Source organism: Nothobranchius furzeri, chromosome 16, assembly GCF_043380555.1.
Source record: "Nothobranchius furzeri strain GRZ-AD chromosome 16, NfurGRZ-RIMD1, whole genome shotgun sequence".
Taxonomy (NCBI): domain Eukaryota; kingdom Metazoa; phylum Chordata; class Actinopteri; order Cyprinodontiformes; family Nothobranchiidae; genus Nothobranchius; species Nothobranchius furzeri.
This window is the reverse complement of record NC_091756.1, coordinates 43,074,470-43,094,832: the sequence shown is the minus strand read 5'-3', so window position 1 is coordinate 43,094,832 and position 20,363 is coordinate 43,074,470. Positions and strand designations below refer to the sequence as shown.

At 41.4% G+C, this 20,363-nt stretch overlaps 1 protein-coding gene across 2 annotated transcripts in view; it reads right to left on the bottom strand.

Annotated features, from left to right (window-relative positions):
- Positions 1 to 20,363, bottom strand: part of dock1 (dedicator of cytokinesis 1) — a 297,928-nt gene that overhangs the window by 161,306 nt on the left and 116,259 nt on the right. For both annotated transcript variants that reach the window (XM_054749267.2, XM_054749268.2), the window contains exons 24-26: positions 18,350 to 18,420; positions 14,718 to 14,824; positions 3,046 to 3,173 (exon numbers count right to left, since the gene is read on the bottom strand). In XM_054749267.2, the coding sequence (XP_054605242.1) occupies positions 3,046 to 3,173; positions 14,718 to 14,824; positions 18,350 to 18,420 (306 nt within the window). The remainder of the gene's footprint in view (positions 1 to 3,045; positions 3,174 to 14,717; positions 14,825 to 18,349; positions 18,421 to 20,363) is intronic.

Genomic DNA, 20,363 nt, shown 5'->3' with positions numbered 1-20,363 from the left:
CCCTACTGGACTCCTTTTACCCAATCACCAGGATTCTGTGGCAAACAGCAGTAGACAAGTTGAGGTTACTTGGTCTCCAGTACTGGCAGGTTTTGAAAAAAGGCGGGGCTTTGGGACCATGGCGAAAATCGCCATCACGCCATGGAAATACGTTTGTCTCTCATTTCTTCAGTTATCGTGATATTGCTACGAAACTTCTGGTGAGTGATCCTAGTCTGAGCTCCAAGAGAAATAGACAGCTGAATTTTGTGGGCGTGGCCTATGTTTTGAAATAGCGCCCCCTAGGACCATTTAAACTATTAGCCCCAAGCCATGCTTTGACTGAGGATTACGAAATTTGGTACACTAATGTGGTGTCTCAGGACCTACAAAAAAGTCTCTTGGAGTCAAGTTCAAAGTCGCACAGGAAGTCGGCCATTTTGGATCAAGTACGCGATTTAGTGGTTTTCGCACACGTTGTTTGGAGAGTGATGCTCCGTCGCCCTTTTCACCAATCTCCTTCAAACTTCTGCTATATACCCTTAAGACATAGGGGAAAAAATTTAACCGTCGGATTTTTCAAAAGTTGAAAGGTGTGGGCGTGGCTAAGCCTCAAACTTTGACCTGTCGCCACGCTACTCTTTTTTTCACAGCTCCCTACTGGACTCCTTTTACCCAATCACCAGGATTCTGTGGCAAACAGCAGTAGACAAGTTGAGGTTACTTGGTCTCCAGTACTGGCAGGTTTTGAAAAAAGGCGGGGCTTTGGGACCATGGCGAAAATCGCCATCACGCCATGGAAATACGTTTGTCTCATTTCTTCAGTTATCGTGATATTGCTACGAAACTTCTGGTGAGTGATCCTAGTCTGAGCTCCAAGAGAAATAGACAGCTGAAGTTTGTGGGCGTGGCCTATATTCTTAAATAGCGCCCCCTAGAGCCATTAAAACTTTCAGCCCCAAGCCATGCTTTGACTGAGGATTACGAAATTTGGTACACTAATGTGGGGTCTCAGGACCTACAAAAAAGTCTCTTGGAGCCAAGCGTAAAGTCGCACAGGAAGTCGGCCATTTTGGTGCAAGTACGTGATTTAGTGGTTTTCGCACACATTGTTTGGAGAGTGATGCTCCGTCGCCCTTTTCACCAATCACCTTCAAACTTCTGCAATACACTCTTAAGACATAGGGGAAAAAATTCAACCGTCGGATTTTTCAAAAGTTGAAAGGTGTGGGCGTGGCTAAGCCTCAAACGTTGACCTTTCGCCATTACTTTACTTGACTTAATAACTCCCATGTGCATGATCAGATCTTTTTCGAACTTTGTCTGTGTGATCATTGACCATATCTGTAAACAATGACAATGTGGACAGCTGACATCACCTAAGCCCCGCCCCCTGACTACAGGAATTTATTTTTTATGCTGAAATGCCCATATTTGTCCCCTCTAATTTAGTCAACATGACCCTAAGGTCATGCACTGTCTTCATGATGCTGTAATGACCATTCAGATCTGATAGCTTTCCAGAAAGGGAGGGGCTTTGATGCCATGGCGAATTCTGGCGTAACGCCGTAATCTTAATATTCAATTTAATGGTGAGCTCAGAGGGGATGCTGAGTCAGGGTGAGGTGCAGACTAGGAGGCCATTCGCGGTTTCTGGTGTCGGGGTGGTTGACGTTTCTGTTCTGTCAGACGTGCACTGGTGCGACGGCAGACCGGAGCGGCGCGGAGCTGCGAGGGCCGAACGACGCTGCTTGCAGCTTTAATTATTATTATTATTATTATTATTATTATTATTATTTTGCGAAAACCTTTGGAAAAATTGTAAAGGCAGAAAATATTATAACATTCTCCAAAATTCTCAAATCAGAAATCTCTTTTTACCAAGAAATGCTTAGACTGTGTGAGCAGGAGGTGCAAATGCTGCAGAAAACTCATTTTTTAAAACATCCAAAGTTGTGTAGACAGGCCTTAATTAGCAAGATTCACCAAACTGTTCAGTTGGAAAAATTACCAAAACTAGTATGAGCAAAACAGACAAAAACGTCCTCCGATCTACTGAAAAAACGAAACTATCTGAGGAGGTACAAACAGCATCGACCAAGGAGGGAAGAGTGATAGAATCCTCAGGTCTGGAACAACTTTTGAGAAGTGGGTATGAAAAAAAGATTGGACTGTTTGTATTGTTCCACAATCAGTGTTTCCAGAAGCCTCCCTGACCTGTGATCCTGTCATCAGATTGTCCCTCGTTCCAACGCGTGCATTACTTTAGAAAAATCAGAGAACACCTTGGTTTTATTGATGTGCCAGACCGATATGAAAGAAAGCGAAGGCTGCAAGCGGAAGCAGCTATTTGGAGAGGGAGTGTAAAAACACGTGGGAGAAGGAGATAATCCCAGCGGGTAGAGAGTGGGAGGGCAGACGGCGGTGATCAATGACGAGCGTCTGAGAAGGTCTAGGGGAGGCCATCGAGGGGAGTCTGAGCACGGAAGAGGATCTAACACACGTTTGGTGAACGTGTGTGAGGTCCAAGCCTGGTGCAGAAGAAATGAAAATGTTTGTGCACAAATAATTAGCTGCTCAATTTAGCAGTTAATTAAAAGAAGTAGAGGCAACTGGTGATAAGCATACTCGTTTAAGATGGATTACCCAGCTTCAAGAAAGACTCTTGTAGGTTTTTGAGTTTGAATGTGATCATTCCTGTCAACCTTTGAGCTCAAAAATTGTATAAAAATTAAAAAGGACTTCTGTTGCCATCATAAAACCACATTGCTAAGGTGCACTCTGGTTATAAACCATCAAGAAGCAAAGCAGAGGTATACACATCTTTTTACAAAGGTCTCTCATCAAGCTCAAGCTATGACTTACAGAGCAAACAACTCTACAAGCAAGTAAATTAAGATCTCCATAAATCACATCCTGTTCAGGTTTTGTGAGTACATTTAGACCCACAGACTGTTATCTATTTACTGAAATACGAAGTTTCTCTCCTGGCTGCTGGATCTCCTGGTTATGCTTCTGCCTATCCTAGTGGGAAATTAAAGCACCTAATGCTGGAGAGTTTCTCACCACATCCTTCCTGTAAAGCACCTCCAGGATGTCACTGAGCAGCTGGCAGCATGCCTTTGGCTCCTCCCGCTTCTCCAGGTGGAACTTCAGCTGGTCCGTCATCAGCGGCAGCAGGATCTCACGGCAATCTGCAGGAAGCCCGATAAATACACACATCTGTCATGGTCTCTCGACACACAGAGCAGATCGCACAAAACGATACGCCGTATGCTTTTGACACGCATCTTATTAACGATTCTTACTCTCAGGGGATTCAATTAAAAACAATGTGTCAAATAAATAGAGAAATTGGGGAGGAAATAACTACATGATGATGCTTTCCCATCCCTTGGACTGAAAGAAGCTTTAACACACAGAAAACCTCCTCTAACCTTTTGGGACAAGTGTGTTATTCTTGATTCAAGCACTTGTTTCGGTTGGATGTTGAGTGAATTTCTAAAAGTGAAAGTTATACAGTATTTTCATTACATTTGATACAGAAAAGTAAAATGTGATGATCTCTAGTTGCAAAGATAAAGGCGACTAAAGGCAAAAATGTAAATGTAAAAAAAAATGTAAATCTGAATTTTAAATCCCAATCAAGAAATGTGTTAATATTAGAGTAAAATCAGAACCAAATCTACTAAATAAAACATTTCTATTCCCAAAAATAAAAAAAACATAGTTAAAGCAGTTCCTCTTTTAAAGAGCAAGTCACCCCCAAATCTACTTTTTTTTTTTTTTGCTGATAAACTATATAAATGAGTGTCTGATCATGCTGTAGACACAGGTAGTCAATAATTTGGCACTTTAGTGCATCTTAGTTAAAATTTAAATATTCTATCTAAAACTGTCAGTGTTGTGCCCTCTTCACGTAAAAACTCTGCACTGCATTTAAATTTAAATCTGCCATTGCTAATGGCTAAGAAGTATCATATGACATCAGCTGGTACCATATGATGTCACAATGTCATTGTGAGCCTGTATTTGTGTGTATTTGCTGGCAGCTCCACCCTCTCGACCTGCCAGGCAACAACATTTGTTGCATTTTTCAAACAGGAAGTGGGAGTGGAGTAAGATTCTGGTAGGGGGTGACTTGCTCTTTAATCAGAATCAGAAAAACTTTATTTATCCCCGAGGGGCAATAAAAAAAAATAACAGAAAAAAATAACAGCAGAGCAGCATGATGTTGGACATACGAACATTGAATAAATAGACCCTTTTACTACCTACGTCATCAAAAGTTGCGCGCGCAGCCTGGCAACGAGAGTGAAGGCTTCCTCATTCACACTAACACAGCGTTTTAAACCCTTTGTTTTGAAGTTCTGAGCACATAAAAATGTCGGGTTGTTGCGTGTATGGATGCCAGAATCGCTTCTCTTCAAGCAGTGGACTGAAACTTTACAGAATTCCGAAGGGAGCACATCCATTTCAACAAAATCGGAGGCGTCTGTGGCTGCAGGCCATCAAAAGGGTTGATGAAAACGACTGAAAACACGATCCGAAATGCTCGAGTTTGTAGCGCCCGTTTTATATCAGGTAAGGTAATTATGTACTAAGATTACACCAGAAAGCTGGTTAACGTGTGTTCTATTAAATAAAGTAAGTTGCGTTTGCTGGTTTGCTTTTAAGCAGTCTATTTTTTTAATTAACATTTCATTCTAATTCATCTGTATTTTCCCACTGCATATTAGTATAAACTTTATTTCTCTAAAATTAACACAATTGTACTCTGAGCACGCTAAAAAAAGATACCTATGCTATATGCACCCTGCCATGCAGGTACAGTTGGCTGTGAAGACGTAGTTCTCTGGTTTGTTTACTATGACCCAAGCCTTGTACATAGCAGTCTTGTGTCCTTGTCTTTGGCTAGGAAGGATTTCTGCCTTCAGGACGCAAAACTCAGAGTTTATGTCGTGATATTTTACTTTCTGAACGTGGCCACAGACAACATAGTTGTATGCATCTAACGATTTGTATGCCCGTAGCTTCTCACGTGTGTACTTACTGGGCCTCTCCACTAAAAACTTATAAATATCGGGCCACTGGATATCTGGCCATGCACCTACATCTTCCACCCATTCCGTAATGCCACAGGGATCCGGGAGTCTGTTGCCATTCGTTAAAGTGACTTTAATAATATAACATTCAAGATTTGCCGGTGATAACCCCGCAGCGTAGCTTGATAAAGCCTGAAACAACGCCATTCTCTGTTGCCAAGCTGCGCGCGCATTCTCGCTGACGTCATATTGTTTACAAACAGTAAAAGGGTCTATGGCAATAAGGAAGTAATAAATAAGTAATAAGCTTGAGATAATAAGCACTTGTGTTCATGTTGTTGATTAAGTATTTGTACAGTTCTTTCTAATGAATTAATTTTTGAAAACAAAAACAAAATGAAAATTTATACTTATATGAAGACTAAATTATGACAAATTTTGGTCGACATTGTCATAGATGAATCAATTTAATCAGAAAACTAAAAAGACGAGAGAACGGAAAAGACACCCAATTATCAAATGGAACAAGTAGGACTAGACGAGTATGAACCAATCGGAGTCCGGAGCTGGCCTCTGAACAAGCTACTGGTAACCATAGACAATGTATACTGAGCTTTATGCTGGTAACAGTTAAAACATTTCTGTCTAAAAGAGAAAATGTCTACGGCTGGGAGGAAAAGCTTTAGATGTGATGATCTGAGAAGTATTTGCTTGGTGAGTACACATCCGGGGTTTCCCCTGGTTAGAAAAGTGTTACGGTGGCAGCAGTGAGCCTTGGTGGGGGTGGGTGGGGCGTTGATTGCTGGAGCAGAACCGAACGCGTGGAGCAGCACATCCAGTAGTAACATTTTCATGGTGCTGCTACACCGTAACAGCGTTCAGTGTTCTAATAATACACCTGAACACATTTCTTACCTTTTGTTTACCTCTTCGCGTTATTAGAGTAACCTCCTAATGTTTTGATGGTATGATGTCATTTCCTGGCACGTTTACAAATATTACTGCATTACAGACTTGCGTATTAATATTGAGGCATAATTTCAAACTGTTAGTGTGAATTTAGGCATTTTCCATAAAGCATTAAACTATTTATAAATGTAGTTTAATTGATTGAAAGTGTGAAATGTGAATTTTTCACATTTCTTTACAGTTTCAAGTAGGTGTCGTTAGCATTTCCTTTACAGAAGTAGAAAATTATTGCATCAGAAATAAAACACATATATTGTAGTCGACTGAAATTGTTTCCCATTTTAGTCGACCACAATAAAACAAAAGCTAAAACAAAATGGACGACTAAATAGTGATTAAAATGTAAAAGAATTTTAATCAAAAGAGTAACACTGAATTAAAATTTCTTGTCAAAATCAACACTGCTAAACACAACATTGTGATCATTCTGTAGCACTTTTTCGTAAAAAAAGAAATTTCACGATGAGGTAATTTATCGATGGTTGCTCATCGGCAATCATCTCCAGCTTTCACTGGAGCGGCTTGCAGCAGAGTTTGAAGCAGCTGGGATGAGAATCAGCTCCTCTAAATCCAAGACCATGGTCTGTAGTCGTGAAAGGGTAGAATGCCTTCTCCAGGTCAGGGATGAGGTCCTGCCCCTGTCATGTTCTGTGTCCTTGTAGTCCCCAGCTCCCTCCTGGTATCCCTCATGTTTCCCCCTAGTCACTTTATACTTAGTTATCCCATCCCATTTAGTTTAGCATCCCCATAGATTTAGTGTGTGTTCTGGTGTAGAGTTTCAGGTTTATTAGTTCTCTTATCTTTAGTTCTCTGTATCCAGTTTATCCAGTCAGTTTCTTCCTTTAATACAATGTGTTCCTTCCCCATTTAGTTAATTAGTCTCTCCTGATCCCTTCAGCTTACAATCCCCACACACCTGCTACCTGTTTCACTAATTGCTTCGCTCTGTGTATAAAACCCTGTCTTGTCTCTCAGTGTTTGTCGGTCCATTGTATGTGTCGGCCTTGTTCTGTCCCTCTCTAGTTTCCCCAGGTTTGTGCTCATGTGTGAGCTTCTGTTTTGTTTTTTGTCAGTGCTGTTTGAGATTAGATTGGTTTTGCGCCCTTGGATTTTTACCTATCCTCCTTTAAATAAAGGAATTTGTTTTCTCAAATCACTCCTGCCTCAAGTCGTTTTGGGTATTCTGCATCTTGGGTCCAACCCTCCTGCTCGCAGCGTGACAGCCCCAGGTGGAGGAGTTAAAGTATTTTGGGGTCTTGTTACGGAAAGATGGAGCGTGGGATCGATAGGTGGATTGGTGCTGTGTCGTGTTGTACCGATCTGTCGTGGTGAAGAGAGAGAGGAGCCAGAAGACAAAGCTCTCAATTTACTGGTTAATCTACGTTTCTACCCTCACCTATGGTCACGAACTTTGGGTAGTGACCGAAAGAATGAGATTGCGGATACAAGCGGCCAAAATGAGTTTTATCCGCAGGCTGGCTGGGCTCTTCCTATAGGGTGAGAAGTTTGGCCATCCAGGAGAGGCCAGTTGAGGTGACTCGGGTATCTAGTTAGGATGCCTCCTGGTGAGGTTTTCTGGGCACATCTAACCAAGAGGAGACCCAAGGGAAGACCCACACTGGAGGGACTATGTCTCTTAGCTGGCCAGGGAACACCTTAGGATTCCCACGGAGGAGCTGGTCCAAGTGGCTGGGGAGAGGGAAGTCTGGGCCTTTCAGCTTAGGCTGCTGCCCCCGTGACCCGACTCTGGATAAGTGGCTGAGAATGAATGAATGAATGAATGAATGAATGAATGAATGAATGGATGGATGGATGGATAGATGATGGATGGATGCTCCTGTTATTTTCAATTAAGACAACATACAAATAAAATATAAATGGTAAATGGCCTGTATTTGACACAGCACCCTCTAGGGTCCAAGAACCCCCAAGGCACTTTACAACACAATCAATCATTCACCCATTCACACACATATTCACACCCTGGTGGTGATGAGCTACGATGTAGCCACAGCTGCCCTGGGGCACACTGTACACCTGGTGCTGAGTCTGTTGTACACAGGTGCCACCGGTTCCTCTGACCACCACCAGCCAGTAAGGTGGGTTAAGTGTCAGGCCCAGAGACACAACGACAGACTGAGCACGGCTGCAACCTTCCGATTACAGGACAAGCACTTATCTCTGTGCCACAGTCACCCTCAATACATTCTTGATAACATTGTATGAACAACATTGTTCCTCAGGTCTGCGCGTTGAGCCTTTCACCATTCTCCATTCACACCCTGGGGCAGCAGGGGGCAGGAACCTAAGCTGAAAGGACTGGGCTGCATGGTGGCACAGTTGTTAGCAGATGTTAGCACTGTTGCCTCGCAGCACGAAGGTCGCAGGTTCGAAACTCGGCTGCGGCCTTTCTGCGTGGAGTTGCGTGTTCTCCCCACGCATGCGTGGGTTTCCTCCGGGTACTCCGGTTTCCCCCATAGATCACAACATGCCCTATAGGTTATAAATTGTAAGTCGCTTTGGATAGAAGCGTCTGCCAAATAAATAAACATAAACACCCACGACTGCACTCCAATCCACCAGAGTAACATTTTCAACAAATTTGAAGACAACACCACAGTAGTGGGGTTCATCTCAGGAAAAAACGAGAGCTACAGAGATAGCTCAAACAGAGACTGACATCTTGATGTCTAGAAAACAACCTGCTGCTGAACACTATCAAAACTAAGGAAATTAGCACCGATGTCGGGAACAAGTGAAAGGTTGACCCGCCACCACTGCTGATAAATGGCAACAGCGTTGAAAGAGTCTTTTTTTTTTTCAGTTTTCTGGAGGTGAACAATGTATTGTGGTCTGAGAACGTCATTGCAAAGGAGGCCCAGCACATTTCAACTTACTCACCTAGTAAGGAAGAATGTAAATAAAGCACTGATGGTGATCTTCTAATGCTCTGCAACTGAGAGCATCCTAACATACTGCCTGACTGGTACGCGGGATATACTGAATCAGAAAAAAAGACACTGATTCGCCATCATCCAGAGTGCAGACAAGATCATTGGTTGTTTGCTGCCTTCACTAGATGCCCGTGCACGATCCCCATTAGCAAAGCAAATAAATCCTGAAGGATCCACCCCACCCTAGCCATGCCCAGTTTCAGCTGTTACCATCAGGTGCTTCAGAGCGGCTAAATGCTGCACTTCTAGACTTCTAGAACTCTTAATACAAACTTGTATTAACAAAAAACAGCAGTTATCAATCTAGAGACTGAAAGAATGTTTTCTGGCAGCAGTTTATTAAACTAACTAATTAAAATACCTATGTTCTGCCTTTAAATTTATGTAAAGCCTCATATATTTAAAGGCAGAAAGGAGGTATTTTAATAAGTTAGTTAAAATACAGCACAACAGTTTGTACTGCATTCAAGAGTTAGAAAAAAAGATCAAATTATATTTCTAAACAAGGAAACAACACTGACATGTTCAGAGCTACTTCAGTCCTAAATAGCATTTTTAACCTACTTTTGTTCAAATTAAAGCAATTTTAGCATATTCTGTCCACCACACATCACTTTGATGATAATAATACAAGCTTACTGTGTCATTAGTGTCATTTTGCTGCAGAAGTTCCATGCAAATGTGGCAAAAACATTGGACAGGAAAACTGCTAAAACCCTAGCGATTTTGTCAATTTAAGATAAAGACTTAAAAGGCTTTCTGCATCATTATTTGAACAGAATATTATTGGAGTACTTAGCTGCTTTACATTAAATTCAAATGAAATCTGTTTTTCTTTTCAATCCGTAAGAGAAATTTAATGGGTGTTAAGAGTTTAACTTGTCACATGTTGACTAGCCTCGACATAAAGTGACAACCATGTATGCATGGATATTTTTGGTGCTACTGAATACAGTGCCCAAGCTATCTGCCTGATACAGCTTAAACCGGATGTGTTTATTCTTTGTGTGTGTGTGTGTGTGTGCGTGTGCGTGTGCGTGTGTGTGTGTGTGTGTGTAATTCTTCAACTGAAACCAAATCTCATATTTGAGGACGTACTACATTGTGGTGTTTAATACATTGTTTATATAATATTTCACACATCCTTCCTATTGCACGTCCTCAAAAATCTAAATCCATTTAGGTGACATAAACGTTGGGGCATTTCGGCGCACAACAAGACTGGAGCAGGACAAGCAGACTGGAACTATCAAACGAGGCCACGAGAGTTCGCCAAACTTCCAGAAACAGATTTTAGCCGCTACAGTATCTTCCCTCATCTGCAACAATTCAGTTGGCTTTCTCAAGTTCCACTGAGTAGGGATGCACCGATGGATCGGCATTTGATCGTAATCGGCCGATAGCACCCCTATCGGTTTTGATTGGAGTTTTCAAAATAGATCAAAGCAGACCGATCAGGTAGGGTTGTCACGGTAACCAGTGTAGCGGTAAACCCCGGTAAAAAAAAAAGTTGACAATAATAATAACCGTCTTGTTTTTTTAAAAACTATATTATCTTGGTGGGTTTACCGTGGCTGCAGTGTAGGTGCGGTGACCCTTACCAGCCACCGTATCATCTGCTGTAGTTGCCGGCGGCACATGCACGCTTTGATGTTTACAACCAAAACTTTCTTGAAGCTAAAGCTGAAATAATGGCCAAAGGAGGAGACGGCAGCGCTCAGGAGGACATTTATTATTCCCCAAAGAAGACAAAGTCGGAAGTACGGGCATATTTTAGATATCTGAAAAATGCCGAGGGAGTTGATAGAAGACGGCTATCCTGTTTGCAGCACGTGCAGAAAAAGTGTCTGTGAAAGGCAGCAACGCTTCAAATCTCATGACACATCTGCGTGACCATCACCCACAACTCTACAGTCAACGCAAGGCAAATTAACGTTAGCGTTTTAGCTAAAATGCATGATCCGAGGATTTGGGCTGAGGGAGAATGCAACGAGTCGCTATATAAAGCAGCCGCAGCGCCGCTACCTGCATATAAACCATGTCGCAGACACCCCCCATGTTGAAATGACGCTATGTATTACGGGGCTCCCAGGGGCAGATAAGAGTTGGTCTCTTTCCGAGAATAATTATGAATTTAACAGTGATTACTGCCTGATGACATTTTCCCACATCTGCAAAGCTCACTGGAAGGACACAAACCGAGGACAATATTTTCCTGATATAGGGTTTATTACTCAAGTAAGGGTAAAAAAGTATCTGATTAGAAGGCTACTTGAGTACTGAGTATCATCTGAACTAATATTTTTTAAAATGATGACATCAAACAGACGAAAAATAAGAAGTTATGGGCAAATATTGCTATTTTATAGAATAAAGGGGAAAAATGTAAACAAATAAACAACATAATTACAAAATAACACATTTTAGACAAAATTTAGACACAAACTGAGGACAATATTTCCTAACATACAGGGTTTATTTAATTGTGTGAAAATGCAGCACGTTTAAAAAAAATACCGCGATAATACCGAAACCGTGGTAATTTTGGTCACAATAACCGTGAGGTTAAATTTTCACACCGTGACAACCCTAATACAGACCATTTTAGATTAGGTTACATTTCCTTTATTCCCAGATTAGGAAGTTTGTAGCACTCATTAAAATGTTGTAGAAAATTTCTGGCCAATCCACGTGATCGGTATCGGTGATCGGTATCGGTGATCAGCATTCTTTGATATCGGTATCGGTGATCGGCAGCAAAAAACCTGATAGGTGCATCCCTACCACTGAGCCCATTTCAAATGAAGAAATGTTCATCCTAGGAAGGATTTTCAGATATTTTCACATAGAAATCCTGTTTTCTACTCAAAGTTTAGAAGGAGGCATCACCTTTCTTTCTGAAAATGAAACAGCCTCGTGATTTTTATCTTGAGAGGCGCTAAAGAAATGATATTTTCTTCTTTCTTCTTCTTCAAATTTTGTAAAGATATAAAACCACCACAGACTGAAATCTGAGTCTCATTTTATAAACTACATTCAGGTAAAAAAAATCTGAATATGGTGCAAAAATGTGTTTATGTGAAAAGGTGAAACTAGTCTGAGACAGAGTTGTTGCATGCAAATACAGATATGTCAAGTCTATTTGTTATAATTGTGATGATAATGGTTTACAGCTTATGAAAACACATTCAAAATCTCAGGATAATTGGAATGACAAATAGTGTCACACTCTGAGCTAATAACGTTATGTAACGTTATGAAGTTCATTTTCAGCTCCACACAGCTGTCCCTGTACACAGTAACACCCGTGTAGAAAACGCCAAGGTCGGGTGTTCCTCAGACTGTTTACATTCCAGGAGAAGAACCAGAAGGAGAAGAACGCTTTTCAATAATCAAAGTACTTAATTTGTGATTAAAGCTAGTCGAAACAGATGTTGATCAATAATAATCAAGTGAATGATCTGTGGAATAAAGATGTCATGATTTATGTGTTTAATGAAAACAGGACTACTGCACAGACAGACTGACCCTCATCTCCATAGAAACGCATGACACATTGTTCCAACCAATCAGAGCTTTCGGCTGCCGCAAGAGAATCTGGCTTGTTGACTTAAAGTGTCCAATCCGCTTTACTAAAACTTATCAACAATTCAGAGATATAAAACAAGGCAACGCCATTTTAAGCTCAGTTCCATTTTGACTTCAGTTCTGTTCAGTTGGAAGTCCTACGGGGTTCCACCGTCATCAAAAGAGAAGTACAGCCTGGCCAGATGTGCTTTCTTCTTTAACTGAGAACTGTGAAGCTACTGGAGATTTCCGTTGTTTACCAACAAGATGACATCCCTTCAAAATAAGAGCACCACTAGCTGACGCTGCCGATGGTACCGGGGTCGACCCTTCAGACGGGGTTTGACGTGCTGTGATCGCTGCTTCAAACAGCTCCAGTACACATCCGAGGTCCTAGGACCTGGCATTTCCTGATCTACCTGGGAGACTCCACAGGGTACGTACACGGCAAAATAGCTGCTCATGTCATCAGCTTCCGAAGCCTCATGGTCCGTAGTCATAACAACCAGATACGCTCCGTCAGCCTAAAGATCCTGAACAAAACACACACACACGCACCAACACAACATCCAAATCCATTTTCATCCATCACAGAGTTAGTCCTGGTAGATTGTTAAGAATTTATAATTAAGAAATTAAAGATTCTTAAACGATCCCATCTCTCTCTCTTTTCTTGTCTCAAAGTCAATACAGAGTGTTTAATTAAACTCCCTGATGATAAAAACAGCCCATCTTCTGATTATAACAAGTGATCTACTTACAGTATATTAAAATGCAACTCTAGATCGTTACATCACTCTATTTCGTTACAACCCTAAACACCTCCTAAGGAGTCCTGAGCCTTTAGATGGCCTCTCAGTCTACATTGAATCACTGAAATAAATGGAAGATTGCACCATGTTGTAATCTTTTTAGTTTCATCTCTAAATTGTGGTTTCATCAGTTACTGCAGGTGCTAAACATACACTTAAAACCCGTGTCTTTGTGCCATGTGGTTGCTGTGATCTTAGACATCTCCAAAGTGGAGCTTAGCTTGAACCAAATGCGGAGTGGAGGCTTGGCAATTTGCCTTCTCCATCACTGCTTATAAACACATACATGCGCACAGGGAGGAGTGAAGTTGTTCAGAGCACCTGGGCATGAAGTCAGAGTGAGGCCTGAGCAACAGGATAATCTGAAGCTACGTCACAGCAAAAATTCTTCCTGCTGTTCAGGCGCTGTACTCAAAAGCACTGGGGGTGGGGGGGTGGGGGGGTGTTTGCCTGTCCACAACTATAGCAATAGATCGATAGTAATGACCAGAGGACGACACACTGAGAGCTACCCTTCAATAAAAATAGTCTAAACTGGTCAAACCACCAATTGGACAATTTAATGTTTCAAAAGTATCAAAGCAGTGGATCATTAGGCAGAAAGTGGTGACATTTACACTGTGCTGTGTTCAATATCAGCCCTTACTGAACAGGACAGACATGCCATTACACTGTGCTTATTGCCTATGTGTGTCTGAATGCTAAAGGATGGATCAAAGACCAGCTTATAAGTTAAAAACTGATGTCCACTTTCTGTCTGATGAATGGCTGCTTGATAGCTCTTGGAAGCCAAAAACAGAACCCAGAAGATGAAATTAGTTACCATCAAAGCATAGTGTTTGGTCTTTTAAAAACCTGTTTACTGAAAAAAGAAACTTTAGGAACGTTTAAGAAATAAACAGTGAAACAGAATTGTGAAGAATAAAACACACCAACCTCAAAAAACATGTCTCCATTGGCTCGTTTATGACTACTACACAGCTTTGCTGGCTTTTAGTGCAATAAAAATGATTGTCACATGTGCTTTACTTTAATAATTAGTAATAACTACGAAAAAACTCAACTCTAACTGCTGCAGTAAGTCTGAAAAATCGGGTTTAAAAAAGTGTGCTTCAACACTATCAGCTGTAGAGATGAGAACCTTTATTTTGGCAGCAAATTTTAAAAAGAAAACAAAGATTTTCCATTTTGCTTCAGCAATGACCTTTACCTCACTCAGCCCTGGCAGGTGGGTCGTAACTGAACAGAGAAAGATCACATGCACTGAAAAACTGAGCAGTGTGTGTGTGTGTGTGTGTGTGTGTGTGTGTGTGTGTGTGTGTGTGTGTGTGTGTGTGTGTGTGTGTGTGTGTGTGTGTGTGTGTGTGTGTGTGTGTGTGCGCGCGCCTCACCATGGTGAGTGAAGAGATCACTGTGAACGATGTCAATCAGACAGTCTAGCTTCTGTTTCACCAGGCGACCCTGAGGGACTTTCAGGATGAACTCCGTGAATAGTTTGCTGCAGAGACACAAAAACAACAACAGAAATAAACAATTGAAAATGAGCAGAAATTCCGACTAAGCTGCTCCAAGCTATTGCTCCTACAGTAGCCGCAGCAGTCACACATGTGATCAACGCTTCACTGACATCCGGTACATTTCCCACCTCTATCAAGCATGCTCAGGTTAAACCGCTGCTAAAAAAAAAAAAAAACATCTCTTCCTCCAAATCATGTGGAGAACTACCGACCTATCTCTCTCCTCCCTTTTCTGTCCAAAATCATTGAAAGGGTGGCTTTCAAGCAGATCACAGAATATCTCTCACAAAACTGTCTGCTTGACCCTTACCAATATGGGTTCAAAAAGGGCCACTCCACTGAAACTGCTCTGGTAGCAGTGACGGAATCCTTAAAAGAAGCTAGAGCGACTGCCAAATCCTCAGTGCTTATCCTGCTCAGCTTATCGGCTGCAGTTGACACCGTCAACCATGGCTTCCTTTTGTCCACACTCTCTAGCATGGGCATCACAGAGAAAGCACAGGCCTGGTTTGAATCGTACCTCACAGGACGATCATTTAGTGTATCTTGGCTTGGACAATCCTCTACTGTGCACCATCTTGCCACAGGAGTCCCCCAGGGCTCTGTACTATGGCCTCTTCTCTTTGCCATATACACCACCTCACTAGGTGAGATCATTCGATCACATGGCTTCTCCTACCACTGCTATGCAGACGACACCCAGCTCTACCTGTCATTTCCACTGGACGACCACACTTTCTCTGCACGAATATCAAACTGTCTCTCTGTCATATTAAAATGGATGAAATCCCACCATCTCCAACTCAACCTCTCTAAAACTGAACTACTTGTCATCCCAGCAAAACCATCCATACAGCACAATATCTCAATCCAAAATGTCTTCCTATCTCTGGCTCCTTCAAAGGCAGTTCGAAATCTGGGTGTTGTGATTGATGAACACCTGAGGTTTAAAGATCATGTTGCCTCTGTTGCTCGCTTTGCGCTGTATAACATACGAAAGATCAGACCATACCTAACACAACATGCCATCCAGCTCCTGGTGCAATCTACTGTCATCTCCCGCCTCGATTACTGCAATGCCCTTCTAACTGGTCTTCCAGGGTGTACTGTGAGACCTCTTCAAATGGTCCAGAACGCAGCGGCGCGTCTGGTCTTCAATCAGCCAAAAAGAGCACATGTCACCCCTCTGTTCATTGGGCTCCACTGGCTACCGCTAGCAGCACGCATCAAATTCAAATTGCTAACACTAGCATATAAAGTCCGAGAAGGTACGGCTCCCATCTACCTGAATCCTCTCGCAAAGGCTTACGTCTCGGCCCGGCTGCTCCGGTCATCACAGGATCGTCGGCTAGCAGTGCCTACACCACGCTCAGGACAATCCAGACTGTTCTCATGCATCGTTCCACAAATGTGGAATGACCTTCCAAGCACTACCAGAACTGCGGCTTCCTTTTCAATTTTCAGAAACTCCTGAAGACCCTGCTCTTCAGAGAGCATCTTCTTAACTAGCACCCTACCTGCACCCGTCCCCCTCTCTACTGTCCACTCCTTGTTCCCTACTCTCCATGATTGATGTCAAGTTGTTGTTGTTATTGTTGTTGTTAGCCTCAAGGGCAACATGCCGATTATCACTTGTAAGTCGCTTTGGACAAAAGCATCTGCTAAATACATAAACATAAACATAGAAATCACAAGGTCAATAAAGAAAATAACATGCAACGTCAAATCAACAGTTTAGAGAATTAAGCTGAGTTTTTGTGTTGTTAAGTGGAAATTTAATCTAAAAAAAAAGAAAAATCACAAAATATCTAATATTACACAGACTTTTGGAGTACTTTGTGCAAATGCCGTTAAATGGCTAAGAGCTTAATTTCAGTTTGGTTAGTAGTGTCCTCTTGTACATTATTCTGTTTGTAATAAAAAAAACTTGTTTAATTTTTAACATCTTGCACATGCCTTTTTATGTTACCCATTCCTTTCACCTAGACCAGCCTCAAGGGTGGTAATAAAAAAAAGAATTATGAAATTTTCTAGTAATATTACACAGATCTCTGGAGCACTTTCTGCAAATGTCAAATAATGCATCAAAAAAATAATTGCAATAACAAAACATTTACTTAACTGTGGAGCTATCCAAAATTACAAAGAATAAAGAGATTAAATATATACAGCTAAATTATCTGTGGAAAGAAGTCACCTGATCCAGCTTTCTATTCACCACTTATGTCAAACCTCCTAAAAATGACATCTGAAGCCTAATATTATTAAGCATCAATATAATATTTGGTGAAAAGTATAGTTTGTGAAATTTTTACTAAATTTACTGAATCCTCAGATAGTCTGGAGTCACAGGAGAGCAGTCATCAAAATTACTGCAATTTAAGATACTTTCTATTTCATCAAATTCAGCGCAATGATGTAGAACTGACACAAAGGACCTCTGTGGAACTTTTAACTGGAATATTGGAGCTAAAAATCACTCCTTTGATCCCCACGCTTCCCCAAACATCAAACCAGAAACAGTTCAGATGTTAAAAGATGAAACCTGCATTCATGCATAAAGCTTATTGTTTCCTCTGCTCATTACACAGGCAGCCAGGCTCAGACTGAAGGAGGAGAGAAAATGGTTTTGGCATCAGATGAAACACCCTCCATCCCCAAGGCTTCAGTCTGGTTGCCTCCAGCGCAGGGTCTTGGCATGGTTTGTGTTAGCAACACGAACAGCTGATGCCACCTTTGCTCATTCATTAAGCCTCTGATGAAAAGCCAGATTAACGGTCCAGGTGTACCACATGTTTAACAATTACAGCTACAGTCAAAAGTGATGCTAGTATTTTTTATTAATTTATTTTATAAAATTGCGCCAAAAAAATAAATCTTGTGAACCGGTTATGTTTCACTCTGTTTTTCCTGGCATTAAAATGTGTTATCTAATCATGTTCAAGTATTCTTACTGAAACTAAAAGTAATTTAGCCTGAAACCTTAAACCCCAGAGGGGTTCAAGTCTGCAAAAAGGCAGAAAAGAAGTCACCCAGACAAACAGACTGACAGATTATTTCCTCCCCACATTCATAAATGAACAGATCAGTGCGTGGCACTTCATAAAGAATCGGTTATGCAGGCAAGCATATAGCGCTATAGCTGATGACATTCGCAGTGGGCAACATTAACTACATATGAGAACTTCAGTGTCGCAGTCATAGGGTTTCCATGGCAACCTGAGCAAGTTTAAGCAAAAGACAAAAGACATCACTGTATATAGAGTGAATGTTGGGAGAAAAAGGCACCTAAGAAAATAAATAAAACTTCTTTTCAGTCCACCTCACCATGAAGTTTTTTTTTTCATAAAGTTTTAATTAAAAGTGATGCATATTTAAATAAACCTCATCTTCAGAGCAACCACAGATCTGTTAGATCTATTATACAAGCGGATTCCCCTCAGAATATAAATAACCGAATGAGAAAACTGGTCAGATGACCAATAAATAAATAAAAGTTCAATTACCTGAGTTCCTTTGGGTCAAAAACCAGCTTGACATCGTTGACAATGGTGGGGATGTACTTCAGTGCAGCACCCTTCAGGAGATTAAAACAGGAGAAAAGCTTAGGCTGATTCATCTATGCAGGAGTGAAGTAGTGGGATTTGTGAACTAAATTTCACAAAAGGAAGATAGGAATTGAGATTTAAACTGAAAACACTAAAGACTCAAAAACACCTGAACAGACTCAATCAACATATTGGACAGTGAGATCAACGGAAATAGACAAATTACAGACAGCGGGTGACAAATTAGAAGAGTTACATTTTTGGTTGTGTAGAGTGTGTGCTGCTGAAAAATGATCTAATGTTTGCTCATTTTCATCTTTAAATCTTACATTTAAATGAATGATAAATGACCCGCACTTGTACAGCGCCTCTCAGAGTAAGGACTCCAAAGTGCTTTACACTACAGTGCATCATTCATCCATTCACACAAACATTCACACACTGATGGTGATGAGCTGCGATGTAGCTACAGCTGCCTCGGGGCGCACTGACGGAGGTGTGGCTCTGTCAGTGTGATAAATCAAATCATAACATCAGGATATGCACCTTTGTGGGCACAGATGAACTCAAATAACATCTTATTCTTAATATAGGGTTAAATGTAGAGCTGGTCTACCAGCAGCTGTAACAGCATCCCCCTTTTTCAGAGACATTTTAGCACAAGGTTTGGAAATATGTTTACAGGGATTTTGATCTTTATCTTTTCGAGGTCAGTCACTGATATTAGATGAGAGGGTCTGGCCCAAAGTCTCCACTCTAATTCATTCATGCATGTCTTCTTTGGAACAAAATGGTTGTCTTTCAAACGGTCTCTGCAGCTACTGGACGGCACTAGGACCAATCAGAGCAACAAACCACATGACATATTCATTGCTACTGAAATCAGTTAACGGGTCAGTCTGCAGTACACCGTCAAAGAAGAACCAAAAATATCCTTTCTAAATAAATAAGTACCTCTATCTGCTCATGTCTCACAAGCCCTTTTTAGAATGCACACCATGCAGGTGAATCTGCGTAATACAGCCGCCACGATGAGTCTTATGAACGCGCCATGGCGGCATGGTGATGTGGGAATTTTGCGACATTCGTTCCACCAAGCTTGGTTGTAATATTGCCGCAATGCCAGACCTGAGTGCATATCACGCCTTGGCACAACAGAGGGTGGTGTCATGGTATCGTGGGGAGTCACTGGAGAGCTCCAACTGGCAACTATTTTGAAAATGAAAGTAAACACGGGCTGTAAATTTTGCCTTTCTAAACAGAATCAGCTGAGGTAATAAACTGGAGAAATGCTGCGCTCCAGGGGTTTCTGTATGTTAAAGCTGGAGCTCAGATCACCTGAGACTGCACAGGGACTAAAGAGGACAGACATCTTTAGGAGTGGCTCGTCAAAACAACTTAATGGGTGCAATTTTGCTCATAATTAAAAGTAAGTTATGTCCAAGCTAATTGAAAGTCCGTGGCGGCGCAGAGATCACCCCCATACCCCCTATACACCGCCATTGTGCTATTGTTTGTAAAAAGGACACATATGCACCACTATATAAAGGATTGTTTTTGTTCTTTCACATTACTGCCACAGTCTGACCACTTACAAACTACCTAAGGCTCCCTGATGCTGGCTCATCCTTGCAGCAAATTGGTGGCATGATTTTATAAAAGAGGCTAAAGAAATGTCCCCAAATTCACACTGGAGGCATCAGCGGCACGGAATGGCAGCTGGACAGTTTACCCGGGTGCTTTGCGGTGCATCAATCTACACCGGGGGAGTCTCAGTGGTGTAGCCGGATCTATATATCTATATCGATATACTGGTATCTATCTATCTATCTATCTATCTATCTATCTATCTATCTATCTATCTATCTATCTATCTATCTATCTATCTATATATATATATATACATATATATATATATATATACATATATATTTATATATATATATGACTATAAAGGTCACGGTTTGTTCAT